At 42.5% G+C, this 12,686-nt stretch overlaps 1 protein-coding gene across 1 annotated transcript; it reads right to left on the bottom strand.

Annotated features, from left to right (window-relative positions):
- Positions 1-4,829: 4,829 nt before the first annotated feature.
- GABRR3 (gamma-aminobutyric acid type A receptor subunit rho3) lies at positions 4,830-11,539 on the bottom strand (the record flags this gene model as incomplete). The annotated part of the gene is given in 9 exon segments (XM_061454498.1): positions 4,830-5,137; positions 5,923-5,958; positions 5,961-6,048; positions 6,050-6,084; positions 7,433-7,494; positions 7,895-7,961; positions 10,511-10,564; positions 10,567-10,650; positions 11,458-11,539. Coding segments are annotated over 9 exon segments (816 nt in total), but the record flags the coding sequence as incomplete, so codon positions are not given.
- Between the last annotated feature and the right edge of the window lie 1,147 nt (positions 11,540-12,686).

Raw genomic sequence — 12,686 nt, 5'->3', positions numbered from 1 at the left:
GAAAATAATCAGTGCAAGAAGTTTTTCTTCTTCGTCTGCCCGTTATGTGCGAGAGAGAAAAGTACTCCTTTATTTCCCAGTATTGCACACCCGTATCTCCACTGAAGTTGGAGATAACACGGATTAGATGGGGTATACCACATAAAACCTTGTGGTTATTTGTATAACGTTTGACTTCACGCACACAAAAGTGCCTGGTTTTTAGCTGCATTACTGTTTCCTGGACCAAAATCTTGTTCCAGATCTCGTCTGAGGCTCCTCAGAGAAATCTTTGGAATCCTCACTGAGCAGATGGAAACCTCTAGAAAGATCCTTAGTTACCTTCATTAAAGATGTCTCTCAGCTGTTGGATTTACATGGGCTGAAAGACATCAGGAAAATTGTTAGGTAGGATTTGCTAAAGGTTTGATCTGGTGTACTGACAACTTGAAGCATGCAAAGCAGAAAGACAGCATACAGAATGCACCAGGAAAAGGTGCAGTTTGGAAACCGCGGCAACCTTACATTGCATTGGTAATGTAAGTACAAAGTTAGATGAGGCATAAGTTAGTTACTAGAATGACCTTCCAATGACAGGTAAAAGAGGGGACTGTGCTCTGTCAGCTTCTTATGGAAGGAAATAATCACAGAACAGTTAGGCTTGGAACGGACCTTAAGATCATCCAGTTCCAACCCCCCTGCCATGGGCAGGGACACCTCACTCTAAACCATGTCACTCAAGGCTCTGTCCAACCTGGCCTTGAACACTGCCAGGGATGGAGCATTCACAACTCCCCTGGGCAACCCATTCCAGTGCCTCACCACCCTTACAGTAAAGAACTTCCTCCTTATATCCAATCCAAACTTCCCCTGTTTAAGTTTTAACCCATTACCCCTTGTCCTGTCACTACAGCCCCTAATGAAGAGTCCCTCCCCAGCATCCTTGTAGGCCTCCTTCAGATACTGGAAGCTGCTATGTGGTCTCCACGCAGCCTTCTCTTCTCCAGGCTGAACAGCCCCAACTTTCTCAGCCTGTCTTCATACAGGAGGTGCTCCAGTCCCCTGATCATCCTCGTGGCCTCCTCTGGACTTGTTCCAACAGTTCCATGTCCTTTTTAATAGACTCATAATATATATAAATACATAAATATATAAGATAATGGAGCCTTTCACATTTAAAATACCCGTTCAAATTCCTCCCTTTATGGGAAATGGGCTCCTCCTTGCGGTGTAGCTGTTACTCGCACAGCAGTCACTCCTGTTTCCTGGCACTAGGTGGAACTTTCGGAACAAACGAAACGTGATTCCAGCGAGTTCCGCGTTCGTGGGTGCAGGAAGCAAGCTCCCACGTGCTGAATACAGAGACCGGCAGAATGCAGTGAACGGGAAAAGGGGATGGAAGAAATGAGAAAGGAAACACTGCGCATCCTGTTCAGTCCTTGTTTGTCTACCACCTGGACCACTGTGGTCACCAGCTGAAGTACAGGTTAATCAGCATGTGGGTGGGTTACCAGGGGAGAGGTTTTGCCAGCGGTGTCCCTAAAGTCATCCTAATTGCACAAATGTGCACAAATTCGTAAGCTTTCTAGATAAAATATTTTTCTTTCATTGAGCTGTGACTTCCAAAGAAAAAGAAGACATTCCCTACTTTATAATTCTGGCTTAGTTCAACACAATGTTATTCAACATTTAAGAGACTGCAAAATGTATTAAATTGTGACTATTTTATGTAAAGACTCTGCAACAGTTGGGATATTCAAAGGTATACCTTTGTGTAGCTCTCTGAAAAAATAGGTTGCTGGCATGAAATTCTGCTTACTTCTTCCTTTACTTTATTACTTTACTACTTAAAGCTTTGAAGAATAAAGTAGTCCTCCAGACTTAGAAGTTTGCCTCACCTACATCAAGACTTACAGGATGTTTTCTTACTACAGATGGGTGTAGCAGCAGATGCTAAAAATAGGGAGACCACTTCCTGCACCTCAGTTGGTCACAGAAACCATTACAAGCTCTTATTTCTGTTCCAAAAATCCACAAAGTATTATAAGCATAACTGCTTGAATACCACTAGGATGAATAGTCAAACAAGTATGTATTTATGTAATGTCCATGATGGTTTAGCTGTTAGTAAATGCTCTGCGATGTAAACTCTGTACTTTTGAGTGGCTGCAAAACCAGCCACAAGTAATAGGAATGGAAAACACACTTCCGTGCTGGCTTGTGTAGACAAGTTGACTAGAAGTATTTATTACCATCTTTTTCTAGAAGATAGTACAAGGCTCAGACAAGGGTCATATGATTTTTTGTCAGCTCTCCTGCACCCTCTAAACAAGAAATAATGTATTTAAATACCGTTTGCTATTTTTCACTATTTATACAAGCAATAGATTTTTTGAAGTATAACTGATCTTGATATCATCCCTGTCACTGCATTAAGAAGACAAAAATTATAAGCCTCGCTGTAAAAGCATGCAGTTAAGTTTCATCACCATGATGTGCAATCTTATAACTTGCTATATACTATCTGTTTTGCCAATGGTTACATTCACAGTTGAAAATAACTGACAGTTTCCTCTACCAAAGCAATCTGTGCAGCTTTCAGGCACCTCTATAGGATATGCCTGAAAGGTAAATGCAGGCAGGAATCTCTTCTCCTGCACAGTTCCCTGTGTGGGCCTGTTTGCTGGACAGCCTACATGGAGCTTAGGTGCTGCCTGCAGGGCTTCTGTTGCTGCAGATCCTGTAAGAAATTTGGAAGAGGGAATTGATTTGGGTCAAGAAACACAAGGGGAGTTTTGTCTTTTGGAGGCTGAGGATCCACTGGTGACTACACAACAAATACCTCTGCCTGTAAGGCAGATAATAAAAGCTATGGAAAACATTGTTGTGATAGTTGATGAGAAAAGTTTAGGACACATTACACATCTCGAGCAATTAGATGGGATCTTCTCAGGCAATATGGAACATCTGTGCAGGATGCCTCCATAATGGCAGTGCAGTAACAAGGATGTCATGGTAATGTTTTAATACATCTATATTATACATTTTCTCAGGTTGAGGTCTAAGTGTGCTATTGCCAAAGCCTGTATGTCCTTTGGCTTTACGTTCCCAGCATTGCCATGCCTGATACGGTTCTGCTTTCCGTGACGTTATTTCCTGGAAGAGTATCAAAGCTGTTTTAGCTCTGGCCGTTTGTTTGGCAGTGCAGTGGCTGCCAAAGTCCCCACTCCATCAGATTTCAGTCACCTGGCATGCAGTGTGTCACCAGCTTCTCCAGCTCTGTCACTCCAGCTTGGTAAATGCAGATTTTGGAAGCAGTAAGAGACATCACCATGTGATGAGCAAAGCAATACTGGAGCAGGAAAAACAAATAAACCAGAGCATGGTTCAGGCTTCCAAATTTATTCCCATTTCCTAATCTTGACCAAGCAATGACCAAGCATTGACCTTGTGACATTTTTGCTACCACGAATTACCATTTTGACCTGACTTGGTAAATATAAACTCACTCCATTAAATGACAGATAAACCCAAGGAATGTAAGCGGATGTCCTGGGTTTAGCAGTAGCAGTCAATTTTTCTCCTTCTTGGTAGCTGGTGCAGCGTTGTGTTTTGACTTTTGGCCTGGGAACAGTGCTGATAACACCGATGTTTTTAGTTGTTGCTACGTAATGTTTACCCTGACCAAGGACTTTGTGAGGCTCATGCTCTGCCAGGGAGGAGGGGAAGCCGGGAGGAAGCAGAGACAGGACACCTGACCCAAACTGACCAAAGAGGTATTCCATACCACAGCACGTCATGCCCGGGGGGGTAACTGGGAGTTACCCAGAAGGACACGGGGTCTTCTGGGTTGGACTCATTTCAGCGGGCAGTATCGTATTCTCTTCCCTTGTTATTTTCTCTTATCATTATTATCATTGGTGGTAGCAGTAGTGATTTGTGTTATACCTCAGTTACTGGACTGTTCTTATCTCAACCCGTGGGAGTTACATTCTTTAGATTCTCCTCCCCATCCCACTGGGAGCGGGGAGGGGGAGAGGGAAAGAAAGAGGGAGGAAAGGGGGGGAGTGAGTGAACGAGCTGTCTGGCTGAGTTTAAACCACGACAGTGGAAAATCCTCCTAATTTGGGAAAGTCACAAAAATAATCTTGATTCTTTTCTGGAGCCATGAACACTTTTTGTGTGTGTTCCTGAACATTCCTAACTCAACCTCCTTAGCTTGAACCTAAGGATATTTGCATGCAGGATTCATCTGGGACCAACAGGATTCCTGTAGAGGGCACACAGCTGCTTCCTTTTATTTCCCATGTGTCTCAGTGTGGTATCTTGAACAGTGCTGGGGATCACTGCTGCAAGCAGGTGTATGTAGCTCCTCCTTACTGTAACATCCAATCTCAAAAGCCAAGGGGAGGGGGAATGGGGTAGAACCCCAAGCTCACATATGCAACATAAATCAGAAGAACCAGGTTCTGCTGAGGATGTGGTTGGTTTGTTTTCTTGAACAGGTTTCCTACAATCTCTGCCTGGATAATACCTCAAGTGCGAGATGCTGTCTGTTCAGGTGTATGACAAAGGGTTCCCTTAGTGAGCAAACTGCTTCTACGTTACTGCAGTAGTAGCTTGTGCATTGGATTGCTCCAATGGAGCACTGCAACAGCCCAGTGGAGGAAGAAACCAGACTCCTGGGAGTTCTTCATTAACAGCTTTGCTGCTAACTGAACCAGCCTTGGTACGATGCAGAAGTCAGTTTTGGAAGCTTTTAACCCTTCCCTCTACTGCTGTTGCACTGTTTTTAAAGCACAATATTACCCTCATACACAAATTACTGTCTAGCTTATAATCGGCTTTGTTCATACGGACAAGCCCTAGTAAAAAAAGTTGAACACAGTATACACACTGAGGAATATAATCCTGGAATATGTATCAATAACATGATTGTCCTGTAATATAATCCTGCTCACACTTCCCTTCACAGATCTCTTCCTCTTTATGTGAGTTGTTTTCACATTGGAGACGCTGTCTGCATGTGCCCATGTCTCATTCTCTTCACAGAGGTCTGGGAAAGCAGTCAGGTCCATGCCCACATCCGTGTCGTGAAAGAAGCCATCGAAAGCCATTGCTTGCACTGCATCAATACTATACATTCCTGAAGCCTGGCAACAAAGAATAGTTATTCTGTATCTAGCAGGAGAATGTTAGTAAATCAGAAATAAATAAACCAGAAAACAAAGCAAGCTTTCTCTTCAGTGTTGTTCCTTCTGTGGAGAGCATATGGAGAACAGGGCTCCCTCACAGTATTGCTGTCTGTAGAGTCTGCCCCACAGACAACAAAAACTTTGTGGTTTTAACTCTGATATTTCAACAAAGGAGTTTCCTTGAGGGGATATTCTCGAATCAAAGGTTTTAAGTGAGTGCTTCATAGAAAGTGAATGTTTAACTTGTGCACAGTTCCGCTTCAGGCACACTTTGCTAAGAATGACCTTGTCATTCTTCTGGTCTTGGGACAAAAAGGCGTCATTAAACTCATCGTCATTTCCATTGAAAATGGAAAAGCAGAAGGAAAAATGCACTCTGCTTCACAGGAAATGGGAAGGAAAATCCCATGACTGCATTCTGTGGTGTATTTCAGAGAGAAGAAAACCACTTTGATCAATAGGTATTTGAGAAGAGAATGAAGATCACCTTCCTCTGGGGAGAGGGGAATCAGGAGGTGAACTCCCTAACCTCTGCCACAAGAAAAGGAAGGGAGAGAAAGCACAGCTTTCTCAGCATCTCAGAGAGGATGATAGATTTCCTCCCTTCAGCCAAGTAAAATAAGGGAAGATACAGAATGGAGTCACAGATGTGGCTACTGCAGTGCTCTCACAGCGATCTATCAGGATTACTCTGTGGCTTCTGTGGTGCTTTCTGAAGGCAACTAAACACAGAGAGGATTGTACCTTGCCCCATTTTTCAGTTGCTTTCTCTCTTCAGTTGTATGAGATAGTTCTCTGGTACATATTCGATGACAGACAAGAAGACAAAAAGGTTTATGTAAGACACTTGTGGCATTGAGGCGCTTACTCCTGTCAATGATGGTTGACATTGTCAGCACTGTAGTTATACCTGCCAAAGGAAAAAGGGGAGCTTATCATAATATTGGCCACTTGGTTCTGTTCAGCTCAGCTTTGCTTGGGCAGCGCAGCTCTTTGGGGGCATATCATTGACACTGCCTTTAACTTCACTGCACAGGCTCTGAAAAGCGGAGTGAACCATGAAGGACGTATCACATACAAGACTGAAACAAGTAAATCATCTCTCTGCTCAGTGTATGCAGTTAGAGCTGCAGCACACCACGTTTGAACAGTGGGAACACAAGACTGGTGATTCAGCAGCATAAGGACCACATTTCTGTGACAGCTTCAAGTACTGCTGTAGAGATGTGAAAGCAGGCTTGTGGGCTTCCCTCACGTCCCAGAGCCAGGGGCTCCACAGCACACCTTCTTGTCCCAGAGCACTAAAGAATCACTCATTTCCCTCCCAACCCTTCTCAAATTGTACTTCTTGACAGCATGTATCAGCTTGTCTGTCTTTGTCATAATCCATGTCTCTCTAAAAGCACTAGCATAAGAATGCTGTATCTGTTGAAACTAAGAAACAGGTTTTGTTTACTTCAGCATGTCTAGAATTCCACCCTCATCCCTTCAATCTCTTCTTACATGCAGGAATTAGTCTCATTTTGTTTTGCTCTGTCTCAGAAAAATATCCAAGACCAACAACCAAATGAGGCCCTGCTTTTAAAGAGATGAATATTAACACTGGAAGTGAGGACATCTCAGTGAAACAGCACTGGCTGATAGCATTGGCCTTTCAGCTGGGTCTCACTGTAGACCTTCTCCAGTTTTATGCTGGTTCAAGTCCATTGTAACACACAGGAGTTTTCCCTCTCTCTCTCTGCACGTTGCTTAGGTTGAAGGATGGTGTTCGAAGTATACCGCATAAGAGGAAATCAATTTACTTGAAATATGTATACTCTAGGCTAGGGAGCTAAGCTTTTTAAACTGTGCTGTTAACATTGCCTATAAATTATGTATGCTTATGCTAATGAAATGTGCATTATTCGTAGAACTCCTGATGCATAACCGTCTGCAGAAATCCGTATATAAATTAAAGAACATGATTAGCAAAAGCATCTTGACAGCATTACAAATGACCTACTGAGAATTAAAACTGGCTTTTTAAAGATGAAGTTAAAATTCCTTATAAACAAAAGGAGTTGCTGGATGCATTAATAAAAGGAGGTAGGAGGTACCATAATTTGTTTTTCAACTAACAAATAAGAAGCTAAATAAGTGTAAATAAGAAGCTAAGGTAACTTCAAAACCCCTCCCTTGTCCATTCTGTACTTCCCAGAAGTTAAAGGTTTCAGGTTTGTTAAAGGTTTGTTAAAGGTAAACCTATGTTAAAGGTTTACCAAGTGATACCCTCACAGCAATGTCTCTTCTGTCAATCCAAAATGAAACCCAAGACATCATAGAATCATATAGTTAGGGTTGGAAAGGACCTTAAGATCATTCAGTTCCAACCTCCCTGCCATGGGCAGGGACACCTCACACTAAAACATATCACCCAGGGCTCTGGCCAGCCTGGCCTTGAACACTGCCAGGGATGGAGCATTCACAGCTTCCCTGGGCAACCCATTCCAGTGCCTCACCACCCTCACAGGAAAGAACTTCTTCCTTATATCCAGTCTAAACTTCCCCTGTTTCAGTTTTAACCCGTTACCCCTTGTCCTGTCACTACAGTCCCTAATGAAGAGTCCCTCCTCAGCATCCCTATAGGCCCCCTTCAGACACTGGAAGGCTGCTATGAGGTCTCCACTCAGCCTTCTCTCCTCCAGGCTGAACAGCCCCAACTTTCTCAGCCTGTCTTCATCATCATCAGTATGGCAGGGAAATAGGATTGTAGCACAAAAAAGTTTATAAAAAGTTGATTGTACCAACCTATTGAAAACCTGTTCTGGGGGGAGAAGAGAGCTGTTTTATTTGTGAGCTCTATTCACTGGCCTTCTCCTTTCAGCTTGAATGGTGTATTCTCATCATTAATAGTAAATACCTAAGAAATATTGCCGCCACCTTGGTTTTATATAGTGCTTTATTATCTGTCCTTCATCCACCATTAAAATACTGCTGCCTTGGGAGCAAAGCATCGTGAGTGCAGAAATAAAATACGGTATTATAGCTGAGGTTAGGAAATTGAAAAAGGAACTAAACAGACTTCAGGTGAAACTGCCGGGAGAATACAGACAGAATGTAACTGTCCAGTCCCGCTAGGGGACAGAAAAGCCAACAGCCCACTCCCCCAAGAAGCAGCCTGCCTTATGTCATGTTGCAAATACCCTGCGGTAAGCAGTGCTTCTCCTACCCTCCGGTCGGTCTGCCTGCTGAGCATTGACTTTAGCGGAAAGGGTGCTGTACCTCCTGCAACGGAAGGGAAACCAGGGTCGTGAAGAGAAGACAGACATGCCTGGCTGCGCGGCGTCTGCTGACCAGTACAAAGAGACACATTGACGAGCCTGTGTTGGAGCAGTCGTGCCATCACAAAGAGGGGCTTTATAGGACATAATCTATCAACAAACCCCCCCATCTAGTATTAAACACGCTGTCGTGGTTTAAGCCCAGATGTAACTCAGAACCACGCAGCCGCTCTCTCACTCCCTCCCGCCTTCCTCCAGTTATGCTGATTGTTCCCCACTACTCCTTACTTTCAGGGGCAGCGTTTGTGTGTAATCATTTTCATCCAACAAGAAGCAAAATAAAAAAACAAGAGAAACTGGAGGCTCCTGTGAGAATGAAAACCTCAAAGCCAAAGAAAAGTATGTGCTTACAAAGGGCAGTGTTCTTTCTAAGGAACAAATATGGTACACGCATTGTTTAGGTGACTTAAAAAAAGGTCTTTCTTTCCACCTTTACCCTGCTGAATAAGCTCATTGTCAAAACATTTACATGTAAGTGTTAAGCAGTTACACTGCAAAAAGTCAAAGGTGCTGTGCAGGTGCTGTGCAGGTGCTGCACAGGGCTGGGTACCGGGGTGGTGTGGCGTTGCGCTGCTGTGCACAAGGCCATATTTGCTTGCCTAAGACAATAGCAAGGCAGAAAGAAGCCAGCTGAGTTCCTAGGACCCAGTTCCAACACTCAGTGGTAGCAGTTTGGTGGAAAACATCCCAGTCTCCTTCTTGCAACAAGGACAAATTTGACTTAGCTCTCAGCAAGGCACAGTTATGATAGTAAGGTATCACTCGCCCTCTGCTCACAATGGCTCTGGAGCTGTGTTCGGAGCTTATACACGAGCAAGAGATAAGGATGGAGGACCTGATCATGCTGTGAATGTCTGCTTCGGCTGCATCATAATTTAAACTGATATTACTGCATTCAGTATGAGCCATGGCAGACCTGAATGGATCTCTTTTAAATGCAAAAAGAAGCTGTCCTATGAATAAAGTACAGTAAAGAAATCTATTTGCAGCCTTCCTGTATGTCTTCAAGGTTTTTCCCAAAGTGGTAGGCATTTCATCATATTATGTGGAATAATTTCTATTTACTTAATCTGCCTTGATATCAAGGCAGATATATTAAGGTGCTATATCAAGATGAGATATTCACACTGAATGATACCCACACTGAAATGAATTGCCTCAGACTGGTCACTACAGCAACAAACATGCTATATGATCTGGTTAAAAACATATGGTTAGGCTACTTATATAGAGAAGTATTTAAGACTTTAGAATTGCATGTACAAATACAAAGCAAATAAAACCCAGCTTGCATGAAATCAAGGCTATAATAAACTCCTAAAGCCTTGTGCAGTTTGCCAGAAAGTATAGTTCCAAGTTCTATGGGGAGAAATAAAAACCTGTCTGGGGCAGATACCTACAGTTAAGCAATGTAGCACTGACATAAAGGGATTTTTTCCCTGCAACTTTATGTGTAAACATGAAACATTAAGAAAACCATGAATTTGACCTCAATAGGTTATTAATGCTGCCATGTGGAAACCTTCTAGTTAATAGACTTTTAGCGCCATATTACAGCTTCGAAAAGGAGATTTTAGACAATAAAACACACTGGGGTTCCTCATGTTTTCTCTCTAGTATTTGACCCCTTAGGGTTTGCTTTTTCAAGCTTTTCTATAGAACTAGTTCCCAAAGATACCTGTAAAACCAGTACTCCAAGGGCTTTAAGAGAAGCACCACAAGTTTGCAAGAGCTCACACCAATGTATTTGGTTGTGCATTTTTTCCAGTTCTTATTGTCAGATGTTAAGTGACAAGTATTATGGACTCTTCTTCTAATATCCAGAAAGCATTACACTGGTAATGTAAGGACAACCAAGGACCTGGGCCAACAGGCCAGTGTGATTGACAGACCTCGTTTTAGCTGAGATCTCAAAGCAGTAACAGTCATTTCTTAGCAATGAATTTGAACTTGAAAAGTCATTCTGCATGACTGTGTCCTGTGCTTCTCTCTTCTAATGACAGGGGCTCACTACACCAGTACTGCTGTAAAAACCTAGTCCACTGGAAACACTGAATTCTTTAATGAAAACTGGGAGAGGGAGATGTGCTCATCTGTGCTCAGAGACTTGTTTCCATGTTTCCAGTGTAGCATCAAATCATTTTCATTGTCTGCATCTATAAGGAAGGGAAAACTAAATCACCTCTTCTGGTATAATGCTTCTGTTTCCTTTTCTTAGGGATAGGAAACCACTCAAACGATTTGGGAAAACCCCAAAGAAACACATTTTCACATCAATTTGCCACTTAGCTGACATGAAAAAGTTTCAAAGACCACATTCCATCATGTTCCAAGAGGACCCCAGCCCTGTGCCCTACCAGCAGTTTACCTGACACATGGGTCACAGGGTACTTAAGATCAGAGCTCTGGAGCTGCGACACCGAGCAGACTGCCTGAACGCTGGGGATCTGTTCTCTTTTCCAAGGCCAAACAACAAACCAGGATCTCAGTTTTACTCATAATCCAAATAGAAATAGATTTTGAGATAGCAAAAGGCTTAGCAAACCAGAATTACCCTTAGTTGCCCAGCTCTACAACTTACTAGACAACTGAGCATGAGAAAGCAAGTATTTCAGAGTAATGCAAGCATTTTGCCCTGAGGTTAAATATTGACATTTTACTTTTAACTTGCACTTTTTTTCTCAGAAAAGAAAAAAAATAAAACATGATTTTTGACAGAGGAAACATTTCTAGATTCAGGCCTTGGGGTATCAACCCAGTCAGAACAAAACAGGGTGCATCCTGGTTTTTTGTATCTTCCCAAAGCTCACTAAGTTCTGGAAAGATCCCAAACTGGTCACAGTTTAACCTGTACAGGTTGAAGGGTTCAGGTCACATGTCAACATAAGTGAAAAAGGTATTATTAACAAGATAGAGTGCTGATAAGAATGCACGTGTGAAGAATAGGTATGAATTAAACTGACAGCTTTCCAGTTCTAAGGAGCAGTTCCTAGTGTCCAGAGGAAACCTCTTGAAACCCATGAAACACATCGCAGAAACTGTTATTGTGCAGAAAGGAAGAGAAAAACAGAAATGAAGTGGGAAAATTCACACTTAGAGCTGGGCAGACAACTCAGCGAGATTCCCAACCAATCTGCTGCTTAGAACCCTTAATGACTGAGTTCTGGGGTCTTGAGATGCTTCTGCAATTGCTTCAGGATGGCGAGAGAAAACTAAATCAGTGAGAGAACATGGTTTTTAAACATGATTAGTCTTCCTTGTCCCTGCCCATGGCAGGGGGTTGGAACTAGATGATCTTAAGGCCCTTTCCAATCCTAACTATTCTATGATTCTTATTGAAAGTACATTACCTTTGGTTTTTTAAAGCCTTTACTGGCCTGATCCTTCATTAGCCTTTCATACATTTTGCTTTGCAGGGTTACACTTAGGAAGATAAACAAGGAGAGCTCACACTTCTTGACTGGATTTCTTGAAGATTGAAGTAGATAATATCACAGATTACACCAAATATTATTCCAAGTGCTATTTTCCCAGCTAGAATGGTTGCAATGTTTAATGGCATAAAAAGCTGAGCTGCAATTTCTGGAAGCTTACTCTCTTCTCCTACACCATTTAGGTGCCTTATACTCTGAAAAGCTTAAGGAAATCTGGAAAAAAAAAACATTATTTTGCATTCCACCTGCTTTTTCACCCACGTTTAGAAGATAAATATCCCTTGATATTTTAACCAATAAACAGGCTAAAGGCAGCAATTTAAATATGATAAATAATACCAAATTTCCCTTTCACGTCACAGTTTGCACGTAATTTGATGTTTTAGTCTGATTTTTCAGTTTTTTTCCCAAACTGAATCCTACATTTTTAAGTATGTAAACCTCTTGGGTGCAGCTGCAGTTCCTCTGATGGGCCTGTCCCTTTCATTGAGTGCTATAGAAGAGCCACATCTGTACAAGCGTATGATGTGTGCAGTCTGAAGCAGTTCTGCAAGCACAAGAGGCACTGCCCTTTAGAACATGGCATTTCTCACTTTTCACAGAGCACAGTTTGGGAGCATGAAGCAGTGAGAGGCACAAACATCTCCACGTATTCACAATTCCTTTAAGCTCCTAACAGAGAAAGAAATGCTCTCACTCACTGGTGTCCTACCAAGAGAGAGGGGATGTGGAGACCTAAAATGTTCAATGGAAAGAGG

The sequence above is a fragment of the Pezoporus flaviventris genome, unplaced genomic scaffold, assembly GCF_033815535.1.
Source record: "Pezoporus flaviventris isolate CSIRO_AGI_PZ_B2104156 unplaced genomic scaffold, CSIRO_AGI_Pfla_v1 ptg000015l, whole genome shotgun sequence".
NCBI classification, from domain to species: domain Eukaryota; kingdom Metazoa; phylum Chordata; class Aves; order Psittaciformes; family Psittacidae; genus Pezoporus; species Pezoporus flaviventris.
Note: the sequence above shows the minus strand (reverse complement) of the source record. Positions and strands in the feature narration are given on the sequence as shown.